The following is a 19,568-nucleotide window of genomic DNA, read 5'->3' as shown; positions in this document are numbered from 1 at the left end:
CATAGCAGCTTGTTGAACAAGTTTAAACTGTAATTCAGCATTTCACCATTAGGGCTAAACATGGCCCAAATGCAGGTCAGTGGAACAAACGTCCCGGAACTGCAGGCTGGCTAAGCTCCTAAATAATATATGTATTTAGAATAATGTACTCTAGAAAGCTTGAACTTATTCGTAAATGGACAATTCGTATGTATCTTGTTTATGACTGCAGGTCTGATGTCGGTTTTTATTCTGCTAATATCCCTTTTAATAATGTGTCAGTTGCAAGTGGGGCGGGGCTGATAAGGGTTAGAAACTGTTCATTGGTCCCATTGGTCGGAATAAAAACTGACACGGTTATCGTCCAATCACATTCTGTTGCGGTTAACGCTTTGGTCCAATTGGTATCAGTTATGTAAATCTTGAACCGAAGTTTCCCCAGTAGCAGCACTCTCCGGTGACAGCATTTGGCTTTTCACATGTTTTCTTTTCTGTTTAATTAGCAGCATCAGGAACGTTTTGATAGCAGGTGTCACCGACGAATAACTACGGCGCTGTCAGGGAATGAAGAGCAATACTTTAGCAATGTTTGCGCCACGAGCTTCCCGTTAACCAGTAATTAAAGCTGATAGCTAACTGCTAATAGCTAGTGTTGCTATCTAAGGTTTTCGCCGGTACAGGCGGACCTCTTTGTCTGACAGGGGAAGGCGTGCTCTTTTGTTAGGCTTTTCCCTTTGTCCGATCGGGAAAGAGGAACTGTTGGGTCAGGATTTCACAATTATCTACAACTCTGAAAGTGTTTAGAAAATGCAAATCGCGAAAAAATACCTCACAGAAGGTCTCATTCAGTTAACAATCTTACTCAGTTTGATTGGAGTTCGTGTTGATATCGACAGCTACTTAAGCGGCTACTACTCGCCTCTTATAGAGATTAACTTAGGTCCCAGCTCTGCTTACACACAGACACCCTTTCACAGTTTAAGAGACAATCTTGACGGATACAGTGTTCACCCAAAATGTCCTGAATTGGACCATTTCTTTGCAAGTCGCCGGCTGCTGGACGAGGTAAGAAACCTCGGCTCCCCCCGGTTCCCCACTCAGCTGAACGCATGGCTGGTGCACCAAGTGTCTGCCACTGACAAGGCCGACTGCGGGCCTTCAACCAGCAACAACACTGACACCAGCTCGGGGTTAGAAAGCTCCGGGGACGAGGCCAGTCGTGACAGTGAACACCTGCTCGACAGAGGCCAAGATGTTTGCCAAACAACCGCTGAACTTGGACAGGGGCCTTGTAACGCTGGAGCCTGTGGCTTTCTTAAAGAGGCAAGTGTGTGTGTGATGTAACATAAAGTTGAACATACTTTGCTAATCATTTGGCTACATGTGCAGAGACGATTTGGCTGGCAACCCAAAGAACTAGACCCTCTTGGTTGATGAACTGGGTGTAAACCTCTTAAATGTTGAGCAGAACAGCAAAAGCTAACACTTGCTAACTAGTAGCACCAGCCCCTGTTATACAATGATGGCTGTCAATCCTACAAATGTGTTATTACACTGATGCTTCCTGCTGAACCAGGAAACAAGACACAAAATGACAAGCTGTTGGAATAATGAATGGTGCCTTCACTTTCACTTTGAATTACTTTACCACTGCAGGGTCATACAATTAAATACATAGATAAACTTATTACTTAATAATAAACTTATGATATTAGATTAGAGCATTTTGATTCTATATGGTAATATGCTAAACACTAAATATTATACTTTCTATCTGATGAGTAGGTTATCATACAAACAGTTTTTAGGAAACTCCAGTTTGCTGCACCTATCACTCTTTACTATGGCGCTTGTTCCATTAAACCCCCTCTAAACAGTCAGCCTAGTAGAATTAACTGTACAAAATAAGACCCTAATGAGGCCAGTGTGACCAAACACAGTTAAAAAAGGTTTTGACAATGGCTGCACTAACTTCCTGCTGATTGAAAATGTGCATTGTTTCATATTTTGTGTAACTGCCCTCTGTTTTTTTGTGACTTCCCCTTATGTTCTCCAGGACTGCAATCACGCCCAGACCTTTATATTCAATCCGTTCAGTGATCCAGTTTTTCTCGCTCAGGGTAGAAAACAGCTGCTTGGTGTATGTTATGTCCTGAGGGCAGTTGATGTCGCCGTTTTGTGTAACCATATCCCCTGACTTCAGACTCAGCCGCCAGCTGTGGGCCTTGAGAGGTGGAGGAGTGAGCCTTAGACCCACACCCTGTTTGCTTACATAAAAGTGGTGGTCCATACTCGAACACAGCCGCCTCTCAGGGTTCTTGTTCACATGGATAATGCCATGTTGACACATCTTTTATTCTTCACCCTCTCCTTTGTTAAACATGTTATAATTTAACAGCCCTTGTACATCTTACTATCTACATTCAAAAGGTTTTTTTTTTTTTAGCTAAAGAAGATACGTTAGTACATGTCGACAGTCTATGACAAGGCTTTGGCAGAAAAGGGTTTTTGTAGACTACAGTTTGTCAAAAGTTTGCCTCTGGGTTTTTCTGCTTGAATCCATCCTCTTATGTCACAGTAATACATCTTAGACAGACAGTTGGAGAGCCACATGCAGTACAAGGTGTACCAGGAGTGTCCTACAGCATGAATAAATTTCACATTTCACATGCACAGGTTTAACCTGTAATTATGTTTACTCTAATCTATCTATCTATCTATCTATCTATCTATCTATCTATCTATCTATCTATCTATCTATCTATCTATCTATCTATCTATCTATCATAAACCTGCATAAAACACATGTAAAAAATCAATTGCAAAAGACCTCAAACACAGTTAAAAATAATAAGTCTAGGGGGCGCCGATAGCTCAGCGGCAGCGACAGCGCGCGTACCATGTTGCGAGGCTTTGCTCCTCGCGCGGGCGGCCCGGGTTCGCGTCCGGCCTGTGGCCACCCTCCCGCATGTCTCTCCCCACTCTCTCCCCCTTTCCGACTCTATCTGTCCTATCAATAAAGGCAAAAAGGCCAAAAATAATCCTTAAAAAAAAAATAATAATAATAAGTCTAGTTTCCCCCTGAATCATACATGTGCTCATGAAACAGACCTTTTCTTTTTTCATCATCTGCCAGGATGTGGCTCACGCCACAAGATCTAATTGTCCTTTAAAATCTGTGAATGTCAACTAACAAACTGGATTTTTTCCCCCCCCACCTTTCATACCTCGTGCCCCTCTTTCCTCAATCAGGAGAGTGATGCTAAAGTTAAAGAAGAAGAAGAACCTGCTCCTCTCACTCAGCTGGCTCACAGCTCCACGCTGGAGCACGAGGTATGTTTGGTAAAATGTTGCACAGGGCTTTTGTGTTTAGATAGTGCCTGTTTTCTTACATATTAGTGTTTGGTAAGTCTGTCAGGAATCGTGAAATGTACCGTAAATTCCGGACTATAAGCCGCTACTTTTTTTCTCACACTTCGAGCACTGCGGCTTCTACTCCGGTGCGGCTAATGCATGGATTTTTTATGGGGGACAATGAGCTTCTACCGCAAAAACATTTGACTTTGTCACGTCGGATCTTAATATCAGTCATTTTGCGCTTCATGCACGCACCCTCATGATGGAAAACACACGGAGAAATACATATGATGCAGCTTTCAAGTTAAAGGCGATCGACCTGGCTGTCAAAGAAGCTAACAGAGCTGCTGCACGTTAAGATGACACTGACAGCGACAACAGAGACTGAGGAAGTGAGTAATGAAGTCATTCTGAGGCAGTGAATGGATGGACTTTTTCTTGTGAAATATATTACGGTCATCTTTTTCATCAGCCGTGTTACAGACACCGTCGGCTAGGCTTCGTATTGTAACGGTTCATGTTGTAAAGTCAGTAGTTGATAATGTGTTCATAATTCCGATTATGTGGAGAGTCAGTGAATGCACCAGCGAGAACGTGTTGAGTGGCTGTATGAGAGAACGCTGGGGGAGAGAGTTGGATTGTTACGGCAAGTTATGGTTTTGCTCTCTGCTGTAAACGGCGTGGTCACGGCCGACAGTGATCGGGTTATTAAAAGTTATTATTTGAACGCTCTCGTCGTCCTTTAACGTCCGTACGGACGCTACAGTATGTGCGGATGTTACCGGTAACCTACGTCTGTGTAAATAGCTCTTGTTATAGCGTGGACACCTGCGGTTTATAATCAAGTGCGGCTTATATATGTACAAATACATTTATTTACTTATTTTTAGCCGGTGCGGCTTATATCCAGGTGCGCTCAATAGTACAGAATTTACGGTATATAAGAGGCAAGTGACGGTGTTGAAAATGACACGGTCCTGTTTTCAGTTTAGAAGTCACGTTCTCATTTGGCAGCGTTCTGGTGATAGTGTAGTTTGGATGCTAATGTCTTTCAAATACTAACAAAAGACTTTGTTTTTAAGTACCTGTTGTTCAGGAAAAAAAAACTTGGACATAGACACATTTAATCAACATTTAAGGCAATGCTTGCGCAAAACACACCAGCGACTCTTTCTATGATGTTTAACACTGTTTGTTGCTCTTTTTTAGAGTCTGCTTGAAGGCATCACATCACTGAACCTACCTCCTAGCACTGATATTGACCAGCACTGGAGCAGTTTACTCTCCCTGTCTGTTACAGACCTTGATGTAAGTTTTTACTTCATGGTTATTACAAACCGCTTCTTATTTTTTAACTAATTTGCACTACACTACAACGCACTACCTCACTTTTGAACTTAATCTGTATTCTGTTTATATTGTTAATACTTAAATTTATCTACATACTGCTTCCATGGTGCAATATTCACAAATGCCCTTGTCTGTTGATTGTCTGTCGTTCGTTATTTGTTGTCCCAAATGTCTTTAGTTAAGTTATTTGTTTTATAGTATTGCTTTTTTTATTTAAATTTGTCACGTTTATTGTATTCTTTAGTGCTCTTTTTATGCACTGCAGGTTTGCACTGCGGGTTGGGGGGATTGCAATTCCATCTGTGCTGTATGTTTAACATGGAGCATATTTGACAATAAAGTACCTTGAACCTTGAATTTAGTAATAGGGCAGTCCTTGTCTTAAAATGTTGTTGGTTGAGTCATATTTATCCAGTGTGAAGCTTTAGTATGAAGAAGAGCAAAACCCAGACACTGATAATTTTTTTCGCAGGTAATTTGGCTTATCCTGAACACTAAAAACTGAAGTGTCACTTTTTCACTACTTTTGTGACAAAGACGCTGTCTTATCTGACAGATCTATGAAATAGCTGTAGAGATGTAATTGACAAAATGTGAGTTGACTTGTTTCTTCTTCACCTGATTTTTTTCAAACCTTCAACTTTTTGTGGCAACCTTTTTAAAGCAGTATAATTAATAAGCAGCTCAGACTACATTTCTGTTTTTGGTGTATGTTTTGTATAGGACTTGGACTCCCTTGTTTCTGGACGTCTTTCAGACATTGACACGGACATCACAAGCGCCATAAGCCAGGATGTAAGCTTGCATGATGCCATGGTAACCAATGCGGCGTCTGAAAGAGCTGAGCCCAGGCCAGCTACCCAACAACGACGAACCCTCTTCAGACTGGAATCTACCAGCTCGTCACACTCGGATGCATCACCAGGGATGGCCCTGGGCCTGGCTGCTCTCCCCTTCGCTTCAGTTTGCAATTTAACTGGAAATGGTGCACTGGGTGGCTGTCTGGATGAGGCCGTGTTTGAACAAATCAATCAGCTGGGTTTGGAAGGCCTGGACACAATAGACACCCAGCTGATGGACTGTCTGGAGGACATAGACCCACAGGTCCTGGAGGACCTGGACTCAGACTCTGGTCTCTCATTGGAGAGCAGCTCTGGAGGTCCTGTCTCCCCAGGTTGGTTTTATATCTCTACTAATACTTCAAGATCATGTGTTCAAGGATTGTTTGTCATGCACAGTAATACAATAACTAACTTATTGCAGGGTCATCAGAGATGTCATCGTCTTCCAGTTCATATTGTGAGGATGAGTGTGGAGCTACAGGCTACAGCAGTGAGGTGGAGTCAGTTCCCCCCAAGTCAATCACAGACTACACCACGTCGTGGTCCCCCATTGATCTGAGTGAGAGTGTGTGGCATGACCACAGCTACTCCTCTCCTGCTCTCTTCAACCCGCCGCCAGTCACATTTCCCCACAAAGGGATCAAAGAGGAGCCTCTCAGCGATGATGAAGGGCCGTTTTCGGAGGACAGGGAGCTGAGTCGCGATGAGCTTCGCGCCCGTGCCATGTTCATCCCCTTCTCTGTCCTGCAGATCGTGAACATGCCTGTGGAGGAGTTCCTGGAAGTTCTCGACGGCCATGGCTTCTCACCTGAACAGGTGACCCTGCTGAGGGATATCCGCAGACGAGGGAAGAACAAGTTGGCAGCACAAAACTGCAGGAAGCGCAAACTCGATGCCATCACAGGGCTCCAAGAAGAGGTGGAGAGGTTGCACGCTCAAAGAGACAGGCTGCTGAGGGAGAAACATCTTACAGCCAAGACAATGGGTGCTGTGGGCCAGCAGATAAAGCAGCTGACCAGAGACGTCCTGGCCCGACTCAGGGATGATTCAGGACAGCCCCTGAACCCGGAGAGATTCACCCTGCAGTGCGGGGCAAACGGGAGGGTTGTAGTTCAGCCCGTGAGACGGCCTGCTGTCTCTACATCTACTGGCAACAAAACAGACAAGAGAAAGAAGGAGAAGAAGCAATGATGCAGTACTTCTAGCTTGAACTTGGGATTTTTCTGAATATTTCTGAACTTATTTGCCTTACTCTGGTTTTGGGATCTCCTCTTCTGTCAAAGTGGGTGTAGATTCACCGATGTGGGGAGCCCAAATCTGTGAAAGCTGCAAAAAAGAAATGGAATTCAGAACATTTAAAGAAAAAGAAAAAGAAAAAAAAAGATCTTTGTAAATAAAACTTCTCGCGGGAAAATGTAGCCTACACACTGGACATTCTTTGCTCAATAAAGATGCACAAGGCATCCCAGGGCAGTGTAAGGGAAGAGCGACACTGCAGACGATGTGACTGGTCTCTCTTTGTGCCTCTGAATATTAAAGTAATGAGTCTAACTTTTACCGACAAGCATACATGTCTAACATCAACATGGCCAGCATTTTGACAGTTACTTGATAGAGATCTTGGTGGAGGCCTCTATTTTTGTTCATGTAATCTTGCCCCTCAGTGTATACCGACTCAGTATGAAGAGGAGGTTAAACTTGTATTTATTAAAGTTTCTGAGGTTCCAGAAATGCTACTATGCATCATGGGACGCTATGTTTTTTTTTCTTTCACAAGGGTTAGTTCATGTTAAAATGGTATGAATATTTGGACATTACCCAGTTAAAGTTTACAGATTTGTTTCCGATTGTTGAGGGCATGTATTGTTCGGTAGAAATGTGAACTGAAATGTTAAAAAAAAAAAAAAAAAGAAGAAAAAAAAAGATTTTGTGTTTTCCTTATGTCTTGATGACATATGATTATACCAATGATTAATCTGACATGGCCTTAGTTTGCATTGGAGAAGCGTTTTGAATATTGTTTGCTTACATGATCCACATATGCACATCGTGACAAAAAAAGTGAGAGACTACCATTTTAGTTCATTTTGGATCATTTGTTTCAAGCACAATTTTGCTTTACCCTTTAATTTTAATTCTTTGAGAGTTGTTGCAAGATTATATTCTACCTCACTTTTACGTTATGTAATAGATCTTGGTAAGTAAATAAGAAAGAGGCCAAGTGAAGTGCACTCATTAACTATACATTTTGTCTTTCGCAAAAATGGCCCAAAAATTGAACACGATTTCTGAAAAAGTAAAAAACAATCACAAGAATATAACCGGATAATATGTTGCTTTTTATATAAATGAGATTATTTGAGAGTTGAAAAAAGTTTTCAGCAAAATTGACCTCTTAATGCACACCACTTAAAACAGGCAAGCTAAGTGTAGAAGGGTGCAAAGTGTGACGCTTTTCATTTTGTTGTAAGTCCCTCATAAATTTCTATTTAATTTTCTGGTTTGACCAAGTTTACTTTGCCGTTTGTATGAATTTCCAACTTATTTTTCTCTGTTGCTGAGGGCAAATGTTTGATTGCATGGTGATTGTTGAATGATGATGAAATGATTTTGCATCAGGGTTTTGAAAATGCTCTTGCAAATATTGTTTTTTTTTCTGATATATAAAAAAAAAGAAAACAGCCTCATTCTTGTGTCACTGTTTGGAGTAGCGTCCCTTCTTAAACATGGAGCTGTGATTGCCTTCATACTGCATACTAACTTTTAATCATTTAATATCAAGACACTCATGTACACGTAAATTTAATGCCGGGTAAAGTCCACTTAAGGGCCGTGTTAGATGTATAATGGAGAAGAGTAGAAGCAAATGTCTCCGAGCCACGACGACACACGAAGAGGTAAAAAAAAAAAGCGAAGCGCGTTTTTCCTTCCAGGATTCCGTAGAAAAGCCACGGCTTTTGGCGCCCGCCCAGTGAGTGCTGCAGATACGAGCTAAACCAAAGGTTGACCGCGTGGTAAGAAGTCACCGCTCGACTTGTCTTTAGGGTGCGTATGCACAAACATCACTGTAAAAGCAGCACCGTGCAAAACTCTGCATACATTGCATTGCTTGATCCAAAGAAGCTAGCGGAAGCTGTGTTTTACAAGTCGGACTTCGAGACAGGCAACGCAGTTTGAGCAGAAAGAGTGAGCCAAAAATGTTAACAAAACACTGTTAACTAACCCTATCTATCAATTTTAATACTGTACACGTGTATGAATTTTCGATGTATGCTGACTTGTATCACCACTGAGATGTATTTTGTACGTTAACATCAGCTAGCTACACGTTTAAGTATCTATTCTTTTTAGGTTATTTGAGCCTTTTTTTTTTGTTACGGCGAGTTTTTATTATTCTTCAGATGTGTTTTAAAAATGCTAACGTTAAACACCAACATATGCTTCAGGCTGTACTCTTTAAAAATGCAGCTGAATTAACCGTGGTTTGCAGTTTGTTCATTCAAGTTAAAAAATCCTCTTTAATGCCAAGGCCTGGAACAATAACAGCTAATGCTACAGCTAACACGGTGGCTAATGTGTATAACGTCTTATCTTTAAAATTGACTCATTTAGAAATGTTCCCCTCCTTTAAAAGCTTAGCTTGCTCGATTTGCAGCACCTTTACATTTCTAATATTTGCGTGTGTAACCGTACAAGCTGACGTTTTTGTGCATGATTCCTTTGAGTTCATTCAGTTGGTGGGCTAGCTAAAGTTGTCTCTCTTCCTTGTTCTCAGTGCACAACATGGGGAAGAAGCAGAACACGAAGGGTAAGAAGGACGCACTGGAGACTCAGGAGGAGCCTGAGGAGTTTGTTGTGGAGAAAGTACTTGACCAACGTATTGTCAATGGGAAAGTAGAGTTCTTCCTGAAGTGGAAAGGATTTACAGAGTGAGTTACCCTGGACAGCTGCCCCCCGCTGAGCTGGAAGTGCTTCCCTGGTATGGGGTTGTGCTATGCTTTTGTTCATAGTCAATTCATTTGCATGGTTATGCTGCTATCCAAAGTATTAAACAAAGCAAGCTACAACTCATTGTTAATATCATTGTTTTCGTCTGTTTGAATATTAGCTGGTGTCAAAGGAGGCTTTGATGTGTAAATGCTACCCCCTCCTTTTCTTCCTGCTCATGTAGTGCAGACAATACCTGGGAGCCAGAGGAGAACCTGGACTGTCCAGAGCTGATATCAGGCTTTTTGGAAGCACAGAAGAACGTTAAGGAGAAGCCTGCCCCTGTAAAGAGGAAGGCATCGACAGATGAGCCAGACACAGAAGCTAAGAAGAAGGATGTGGTGAGTTTTATCTGCATGCTAACCTACGTCTTCCGTCAAACTCAGAAGTGAGACTCCTTCACATAGTTTCTCACTTTTTCCTTTTTTTTTTTTTTTTTTTTTTTTTTTTTTTAAGGGGGCAAATTGTGAATAACTTGAATTGTAGAGGGAATTGTAAAGAAACCCCACAAGGTTGGGTTTTACTTTTTAAAATTCAGTTTTACACTCCTAAATCCTACATGGATTGCCATGAGACCTCCGATTGAATAGTCTTGACAAAAGCAGAGAAAAGCTTTGATCATTAAACTAGTAAATACATTGAGTAAAATTGACCACAGATCAAATAGCTGTACAGGCCTTCAAATCATTTAAGAGAAAAAGTCGATTCCTAAACACAAATGGGATGATATGAAATCAGTTTGACGGCTCTATAAAACATTTCCCTGTACTTCAGACCACACCACTTCTTGTCTGCTGTGACCCGCTTGTCATCTTTTAACCGAAAGGTTTGGTGTTGGGTTCCCAGCTCCTGCAAAGTGTTCTTGGGCAATATGAAATCCAAATTGCACCGGCTGCTTTGTTAGCCTTTACCTGACAGCCTCTGTCATCAGTGTGAAACCAGTTTGTACATATGAAAAAAAAGTATGGAAGTTTTTTTTTTAGTGGTCAGAAAACAAGAAAGTCGTATACAAGTCAATTTACACCTTAAATTGTTGGAGCTCCATTGTTACTTAAAATACACAATCAATAAATGTCAGGGGAACTAAACTGATCTGACAGACCCGAAGTTTCAAGTGTGAATAAATAAATATGTTGTGATTGTGTGCAGCCTGAAAAACCACGTGGCTTTGCAAGGAACCTCGAACCAGAACGCATCATTGGTGCGACTGACAGTAGTGGGGAGTTGATGTTCTTGATGAAATGGTGAGTACAGAAGACGATGCTCTTCAGTTATCGTTATATTTTTTCCCCATCGGGATGCTTTCATGAACTGTGTTACTCTGGCTTTATTCCCTCAAAAAGTTTTGAAATGTAAATTTAGAGTCCACTGAATGTTCGCCCAGATATGGTACAATTGAACCTTAAGCGACTGGTGAGGGATTTGCATCAGGGATTTCTTCCCTTTTTAACGTCTTTCCTCTGTCTTCAGGAAAGACTCAGATGAGGCAGATTTGGTCCCGGCCCGTGAGGCCAACACTCGCTGCCCTCAGGTGGTTATTTCTTTCTATGAGGAGAGACTGACGTGGCACGCCTGTCCGGAGGATGAGGCTCAGTAGTACTCCCTCTGGTCTCTGCAGTTCCTTGAACCACCTTTGCCCTTTTCCTCAGGATGGAAATTTCTCCTCTGGCTTGCCTTCTAGTTTTAGTGAGCTTAGTTATTCATTTGGAGATGTTTCAACACTTGTAATGTGTGCAGCAGGCGAGAAGAGCTATTTTGTACATATGAGCTGGATGGATTGTAAAGAGAGCAGGTGGTGGTTTTTTCATGTATTCTTCTTCCAGCACCATTACAATTTGATGTGAAGGAAGTTTATCAAACCAAACTCTTCAATAGAACCCCCCAATGCCCATATTAATGCAATTACAATGTTGTGTATTCTAAATTTCTTTTTTTGTTTGGGGCTGTCAACTGTTGGCCACCTTTTGTCTTTAATCCAAAATTGGACTTTTTGATCATTGTTTTTTTTTCTGTTCTGAAAACCTGTTTTTTGTATACTGGACCTGTAAATATAATTTGATGTTCTAATAAAGGTTTTATGTGACCAAATTCAACTTGAAGTAACTGAAGAATTCTAAAAGCTAAACAAACTCATAGTTTGCTCTAGGTAAACTGTTGATGTGATATAAACAACTTAATTTAGTTTCAGTACACACAAATTGTTTAATGTAGGGACATTTTGAAAATAAGACTGCTTATTGACATATTTGAAGTTTTTGAAAATCTGAACATTAAATGTATTTTACTATTGCATGTTTTCTGGACCAAGTTTTAAAGTTTACTTGATTTTGCATTCTGGGTTCATGCTAGTGTTGCAAGCTGGACCATTTACATGTTGTACATGTAAGTATTCAACTTGAAATAATTATCTTGGTTTTTTGAAGTGTATACTAGTAGTGTGCCATTATCCTCCAAGCGGGCTGCTGGGTTCCAATCAGACCTGTAGGTCCTTTTCTGCATGTCATTCCCGACTGTCCCGGATTTCTGGCTCTATCCACTCCTCTAAATTAAGGCATCAAGATAAAAGCCCAAAAATCAATCTTTCATTTAAAAAATAAATGTGGTTTTTATCAAAGGTTAAAAAGCATTTCAGCTGACTGGAGTTTCACCATAAACCTCTGATTCAGTCCTGAAGAGCTGAATCACGCTGTGGCGGGCCATTAATGCTTTATAGTCAGAGATTTTGCCAAAGTAATAAGAAGATATAAATTAGGGGCATTCAGATCCAACATCATTATGACCAGAAGTGTCCTGTAACAATCTTTGGTAGGATGAATTCTGTAGATCACTAAAAAGAGCAATGAAACATACCCTTTAAGTTTGTCATTGATTTAAGATGAAAATTGGCCCATGACAAGCGCTGACCTTTGTGTTCATGTACCTCCCTCCTGTGTCCAACTATTTGATTTGCTTGATTTCCCATGTGATTAGAGCACGTACTATTTTTTGACTAAAGTTTTTTTAAGTGCATTACTTACTTGGATAAGAGAATGTCTTTCAGTATTTGTTTTTCCAGTGTAAATCACTTCCTGCCCTTGGTGACACACTTCCATCATTAAGTTGAATACTTTCAGTAATGACTAACAAACAGCAGAGATCAGCAGTTACGGGGTGTCTCTCCTGGGACTTGTCACCAGATGGCAGGGCTCTGCAGCTGTTGGGTGGAGTCTTGTGACTGGCATTACGGCACGGGAGATGGACTTTACACCTTTGAGCATTAGTGTTAATGACGTTTCTAAGGCAACCAGGTTATTTTCAGTTTTCATTGGGGAGAAAAAACCCGTGGAAATCTCTGAACAATTGTAGTAAGAGCAGGCAATCATTTTCCAAATTGTTCTGAAAAGGATGAAAAAGGAACCTGTTTCTCAGAATCTTTGTAGGGACCACTATACAAGAACATCATTTTAAATTCTCAAAATAATTTATAAAACTTTAATGGTTGAAGACTACAGTGCACAGAAGAACATCCACTTCCACAAAAAATTCTCAAGTTATGTAGTCTTTGCCCTTCAGGTTGTAACTGAGATTAAAACAAAGCCAAGATACAGGTTCATGCAAATACAGTTTGTGTTTTAAGAAAACAATCAACATTTTGTTGTGGAGAAAATTAAGTTATCCTTCCAATTCACTCGGCCTCTTGAGATCAAGATAATCTTGATTAAATCAAACCTTGTATCAGTGCAGCACAGACCGTCTCAAATCTCAGAAGTGTCAGCACACATGAAACCTTTAAAACAACAGTCAACACATAAATACATTTTCTGACAACGTAACTGTTTTTTTTTTAAATTCAACATTTAGCTAATCATTTAAAGGAAATTATGTCACAACAGCTATGATCACATTCAAGACACTTTCTAACACTGAACTTTATGTTAGTCTGTTATTTTATCATGTGCAATATTAGCAATAGGTAATATTGTTTATTGTTTGAGGATTTCATTGCCTCTCTATTTAAATATGGATTATTTGTTTTTATCTATCAAAGCAACCAAACGTGAAGCACTTGAAGTCCAAGAATAATTCCCACACGGGACAATACAGTGTATCCTATTGTGTCTCACCATATTACTGATTCTAATTCAGGTCTATGTTGTTGCAAGATAAATAAACTAGAAACTTTATGCTAACAAACTAGTAGATATGAGATGTTACTGTAATACTCCGAGGTCTCTATAAGAATGGAGAAAAGGGACTTTGTGCGTCATTGCAGAATATATTACCAGGTTATCTGAAGCTTTGTTTGCATTGCTGATGTTGGTTGTCTATAGTCCAGATCAAGGAGCTCTTTCCTGAGTCAGTATGTTGTCAGAAGAACTTTTTATATTGCACTAATCAGCCACGACCAGACTATCAGACTATCTATATAGACTTCCAAACAAAGAAAAAACCCTCCTCTTGTTGCTAAACAGGACAATTTGAAAGTGAATAGGGGCTGGTGATATGGCCAACGATAAGGAGACCTCTATATGTAAATCAGGCAAGTTTACCCTCCCTTAAAACCCCTTCTTGAGGCAGCAGAGTTTGTATTAATCCCCACTTTTATAGGTTGCAGAGGATTTTAGACGCCTAAGGATCAAGGTATGAACTCATAATTTACCTTATTGCTCTATCCATTTTGGTTGTACTGTGTGGTTCTGTGATAAACAGGGATGGTTCTGCATAAGGGCAATAATATTACTGGTATCATCTTGAATGAGTGCTCAATTAAGAGGGAAGCTGTTAAAATCCTGGACACAGTTTAATTTAACATTAATACAATGATCACAGAAAATCCCTAAATCCCCTTTTGAGCACTTTTACTGTTTAACTGTTTTGTTCCCAGTAACCTATTTTTTTCTTCATTGGAACTGCTTATTGTGCCTGGGAAGTGTCAATAGGGTACCTCAAGAAGTAAACTTTACTCTGCATAGCAGCACAAATCCTTGTGAACTTTTAAATTCCATCTGGTAATAATCAGAGTATTATTCATACTTTGTGTCAGGTTAGTGACTTGCACTGGTTTGTGTGTTGCTGTTTTTACAGTAACAGTTGAGGTTCGCTTGAGCTTCTTTCTTATACACTTATTGGTCATGAGCAGCTAAGTTTGCTGTAAAATGGTACCAGGTATTCTGTAGGTGAGACAAGTGTCCTTATGTAAACAATAAAGATTCAAATAAAATGAGAACTGGAGTCTGGATTTTGAAAGTTTCAACTAAAAAGAAATAGAACTTTTAGGTAGTTTTCATTCTTATTTTACCCCAAATTGTTAGAATTGTGTTAATTTAGTCAGTTCTTTTTATCTTTATTTGTTCAAACAGTATCACATGAGGTAGTGCCATTTTACTGAAGTAGCTGACTAGTGGTGAGCTGTTATTTATCATAATTGCTTGACCACAAGTATTGATTGTAAAACAGTTCTCATGCCACCTTAGTGAATGGCAGCAACACCTAATTATTCTTTTTAATGTTATCCACTTGGATTGACTTAAACTTTGCTTTGCCTTTTTTATGCTGTTTTAATGATGATTAGGTTTTAACATGCATTTTAAAATAATAATTGTACAGGACTACAAATCAGTCCATGACTTCAATAATTAATTAAGTCTCGAGAAATATATGCATATCCTGTAAGTGATGATGACGCTAGTTAGCTAGTGTTTTGATATGTTGTTTTCTTAATGGTGGTTGTATGATGTGTTTTCTCTCTCATACATTTTCTCATTTAAAAACATTACATAGACCTTTTCGTGTTACACATCTTTGTTCACAGTACAAAAGGAAGTAATCTGACTTTAGGTATCTATGATTAGGCCTCTAAACCAGCAATGTTGTTAAAAACAGGCCTGGAGTGAAATTGATCGTTTTACAGTAGTCAAATAGCTCGGGTCAATCCGAGTATCCCGTTCTTTCTCATCATCTTTATGATCCCGCCTCCTGCCTTTTACACTAATCATACCAGGTGAACTAATTAGAGACAGCTGCTCAGATAGGATAGCCTAGTGCTTACACATGTCACTGAAGAGGGAAGCCACTCTTTAACCCTGTGGTTTCATTAAAACAAACTTCAATGTAATATTTTACGCATTTTAATCTTCTGTTTTGTGGATATTGTTTTATTTAGAGCGACATTGTTTTCCCTGAACAGTGAAGGCGTGAATAAGTAGAGAGGTAGAGGTCACACTGAGCAGTTAGCAGTTTGTATTAGCAGACAGCATTAAGTGGTTCAGTCCAGGGCAGCGCGAGACTCGAGCCACACCGCTGAGCTGCTCGTGGCTGTTTTACAACGCTGCTCGAGAAGTGAAGACCGAAAAGGTGAGCTTCAAGCTGTGGAGTTACATGTCCTAATTTTAAAGTAAGAGACTTCATTGCTGTTACTCTTGATTTCAATAGGCCCATGTCTACAGCGTTGCACTTGCTCAGAGGAGAATTATCTGATTTATTTATTTATTTTTAATTCCACGTAAGGGGGAGGTGTCTTTGTAATTTAGTTAAATTGCAATGTTGTTTATAAACTAACGTTCATAAATTAAGTAAAATGTAGCTAGTTGAGATTATAAACTAACTGTAACTGAATGGGTGTTGAACTCAATGGCCTGGGTTCAGTACATGTTGGTGTATTGTTTCAGATGTTCAGTGATGACACGTTATGAGCTTTACTCAGAATGAAACAATTTTAAATGTGCTATAGGTCTATGATGGAAATCTGACTTGACTAAAGCTCCACATATGCTGAGGAACATACATTTGAACTAAGGCTGCACAAATAATGCTAGTTTTGTCATTTTCTTTGTAAAAAAAAAAGCGTTGCGAAAGATTGAACAGCAATAAGACTATGCAAACATTTGACCTATGGGATTCAGCCATGGGTAATCTGTCATACATTAAAAAAACAAAACAAATTGTATGCAAACTGTTTGCCAGCCTGAGATTTGTCAATTCGTTGATCACTTTTCTCTGGTATTGACAAAGTGCAAGCTGCTGCTGTTTAAACTATTTTGGAAACAGACATGTCAACACGCAGATAACATGTTTTAAAGTAGACAGTGACTGTCAAAGTCAAGCTGCAATACTTGTGTATTAAACAAAAGTCACATCATGTAAAATATTTTCTATTTTCCTCTGCTGTTAGGGATCCAATATAAACACATTTAAAGACTGCTTTTCTTAAATTAAAAATATAACTTCTTATGATCTATCATCATAGCCTTGTTAATGCCTGAAAATGGGGAAAGAGCTGCCTGGCCCGGTAGTGTGCCAAAAAGTGCTTTCTAGTTGTTCCAAGCTGTATTTGTGTGCATGTGTGTGAGTCCCTATTAAGGCTTCCTTAAAACTTTTTCAAGCTAAGTCCTCCTCATTTGCCCATTTTCTGCTGCATCAGCTCCACATTTTTGCACTTTTGAGTTTATAAAGTATTAAACAGTAGCCAGGCATGTGTTTTGCAAAACGGATCCAGTGATTAAAAAAACTGGACTTTACTTGACTGGTTATTACTGTAAAACTAACCTAATAAATAGTTGGGTTTTTTTCAATATTATTATTTGATAACTGTTGAGTTGAAATGTTTGTCAAAATGCGCAATTACTGTCACGTGGGTAATCACTGGCAATTTGATGTTTTGCTGATATGACATACACGTTTGAAATGAAAGGTAACTGAATGTATTTGTCGATGCCTGGCAGGTATTTGTGGAGTGTATATGGACAGTCTGCCAAAAATGGTAAGAAAGCACCCTTGATCTCTCAATATTCATCTTGTATTTGTGTGGTAGCAATTGTGGTGTCCTACAATAGAAATATGAAACTACCATAACATAGTGTTCATCTTGTCATCTTATGCATTAAAACCCATGCAGCTTTATGTTTTCAATTTTGTAGGACTTCAGAATTTGTGTTCGATCCCCGAGGCTTGTCAAGGATGACTTCTGGCACACACACATTGACTATGAGATCTGCCTATATGTGAGTTCTTTCAAAAACCACTCTAATTTTTTTCTTTTGAATGATTCTTGCTGTGACGCTTTTACCCATCTTAAGAATGGATGTCTCTTTGTAGACAAACAGCATGTGTTTTCGAAAGAAGACTTCTTGTGTGAGGCGGCGTTACAGTGAATTTGTTTGGCTGCGGCATTGTCTGGAGCAAAATGCCCTGATCCTGTAAGTTCCCAAGTTTTCTACCTCTGATTCATGTGTTACTGACATGTGGGAGCTTATATAGCATATAAATTTTATGTGTGCGCAATATGCGTTACTATTTGTCCAGAAAATTACCCAAGTTGCCACCCTGGAACCCTTTCATCAGTCTGAGAAAAAAGGAGCAGGTCACCCAGAGGATGCAGGGTCTGCAGGAGTTCTTGGAAAAGTGAGTGGCTGTGCAGCTGAAGTAATGACAATAACTGACAAATTATAGCATCGCCACCTAGTGGTATAATTATAAACTCCTGCTGAAGCCTTTTTAGGAAGTTAAGAAATATACTGATGGCAAGACCATTAACTATTAAATGTTGTCATTAAATGCACTTTATTTTCTAGTATTCTTCATATACCTCTGCTGTTGTCGGACAGTCGGCTTCATCTGTTCCTCCAGTCTGACCTGAACATCCAAAGGATGGACAGGTGTGCTCGAGGTAAGACCAGGTACACAGTGGCTGAAGCCATCCAGCGTTCCAGCAGCGGCTGCGTCAGCAGGCTAGAGAAGTCCTGTGACTCTGACTGTGAAAGGTAGAGCTTGGACAGATGGCTTACTTAAAAAAAAAAATATCTTTTATTTATTTTCCACCGATGACCCCCCCCCCCCCCCCCCCCTTTTTTTTTGTTTTCTACTTTCTGCAGCAGCTCTTCATCGTCAGGCTTTGGATTGAGTGTAGACACGACGCTGAGGGAAAGCCCCCTCCCCTTCTTTGAGTCCGTTGATCCGGTGCTGTGCAGTTGTCTTTCTCAAACCCAAACCCATTTCAGTGCTTCGTGAAGCACAGCAGCTTTATCTGACCACTTCTCTCCTGTTTAGACTCATGTATCAACCTCTTGGTGCTCTTGCTTTTCTTAATTAACTTTCAAAGTGCAAAATGCTGTTTTAGTATTGATGACTGTATTACTCCAGACTTGTTTTAATTATTTGCTTTCCTTTTCTCTTAAAGCTCTACTTCGGTTATTTAATTCATATTGTACTTGAAAACATACTTGTTTTAAAAATGTATAGCAAAAGCAAATTTATGATTCTTAAATATTTACTAAGTATATTTTTATCTGCCCTGGAGCTGTACTGTTAGTAAAGAGTGTTTTGAACTGTTTTAAGAAAATATTTGAGAATACTTTTATGTTTTGTTATGATGAATAAAAGTATAAAATGCCTTGCATCTACACCAAGTTTTGTTATGTTTTAAAATGGAATTGACAGGCACCGATGTCTCTTGTCTTTGACTTGTACAGTGCAACAGTCATGCATTGTTGTTACAGCCCAGTAGAGGGAGTATAGAGGAAGGGACACCAGAAAATGCAGCAGTGGGATGACAGTCTACAGCGTTGTTAGAGGTGACTCTATTGTGCACATACTGAAACATCCTTTAAGTTTGTTAAAGCATTTGGTGGAAGACTGGAGTGTGCATTTGACTTGCTCTCCTTTTGTCTAGGTCCAGTTACTAAACTTAAGTGGGTTTGAAAACCTAACAAAACCCTAAGTTAGTGTGGCATTCCCTTGTTAAAAAGAGACAAAAGAAATTACCTTGGCATACATAGCTAGTGTTTTCTTGTTTGCTTGTTTCTTAGGTATAATTGGATTAAGCCAAAACAGTCCAAGCTCTGCCACTATTCACCTGATGTATGGGTCTATGTAAACATTGTGTTGAAATGGTTAATCAAAGGTTTTACAGTGAGTCTTTGTTTAAATAAGAATGAAGAGGTCAACATGTCTGTTGCCCAACACCTACATTTTAAAAGCTCAACAATCACCTTTGTTGTATAGCTAAAGGCTGTTATATCAGGTTCAGTTGGATCGATGGTATATGCAGGCCCCTGTGTGTATTTAATAAACTGTAGT

General features: G+C 39.7%; 3 protein-coding genes across 7 annotated transcripts; all 3 read left to right on the top strand.

Moving 5' to 3' along the window:
- The first annotated feature begins 337 nt into the window (after positions 1–337).
- On the top strand, positions 338–8,209 carry nfe2l3 (nfe2 like bZIP transcription factor 3). The gene is made up of 5 exons (XM_079368913.1): positions 338–1,302; positions 3,232–3,312; positions 4,546–4,644; positions 5,410–5,860; positions 5,950–8,209. The coding sequence occupies exons 1-5, from the start codon at positions 787–789 to the stop codon at positions 6,717–6,719; spliced, it is 1,917 nt and encodes a 638-aa protein (XP_079225039.1). The 5' UTR covers positions 338–786; the 3' UTR covers positions 6,720–8,209.
- A 233-nt stretch (positions 8,210–8,442) lies between these two features.
- On the top strand, positions 8,443–11,608 carry cbx3a (chromobox homolog 3a (HP1 gamma homolog, Drosophila)). Of its 3 annotated transcripts, none has more exons than XM_079368916.1 (5): positions 8,443–8,542; positions 9,304–9,457; positions 9,700–9,856; positions 10,665–10,759; positions 10,986–11,608. In XM_079368916.1, exons 2-5 carry the CDS (start codon positions 9,312–9,314, stop codon positions 11,110–11,112), a joined length of 525 nt encoding a protein of 174 aa, XP_079225042.1. In that variant the 5' UTR covers positions 8,443–8,542; positions 9,304–9,311; the 3' UTR covers positions 11,113–11,608. The 3 variants fall into 3 exon arrangements, with proteins under 3 accessions (XP_079225042.1, XP_079225041.1, XP_079225040.1); XM_079368915.1 differs by having other exon boundaries at positions 8,459–8,573; XM_079368914.1 differs by having other exon boundaries at positions 8,465–8,714.
- Positions 11,609–15,821: 4,213 nt separating this feature from the next.
- snx10a (sorting nexin 10a) lies at positions 15,822–18,894 on the top strand. 3 transcript variants are annotated; one of them, XM_079368670.1, is made up of 7 exons: positions 15,822–15,888; positions 17,216–17,253; positions 17,411–17,494; positions 17,589–17,689; positions 17,796–17,894; positions 18,065–18,253; positions 18,368–18,894. In XM_079368670.1, exons 2-7 carry the CDS (start codon positions 17,233–17,235, stop codon positions 18,498–18,500), a joined length of 627 nt encoding a protein of 208 aa, XP_079224796.1. In that variant the 5' UTR covers positions 15,822–15,888; positions 17,216–17,232; the 3' UTR covers positions 18,501–18,894. The 3 variants fall into 3 exon arrangements, with proteins under 3 accessions (XP_079224796.1, XP_079224794.1, XP_079224795.1); XM_079368668.1 differs by having other exon boundaries at positions 18,365–18,894; XM_079368669.1 differs by having other exon boundaries at positions 15,828–15,848; positions 18,365–18,894.
- Positions 18,895–19,568: the final 674 nt, after the last annotated feature.

Source organism: Symphodus melops (assembly GCF_947650265.1).
Source record: "Symphodus melops genome assembly, chromosome: 18".
NCBI lineage: Eukaryota > Metazoa > Chordata > Actinopteri > Labriformes > Labridae > Symphodus > Symphodus melops.
This window is presented reverse-complemented; position numbering and strand designations above follow the sequence as displayed.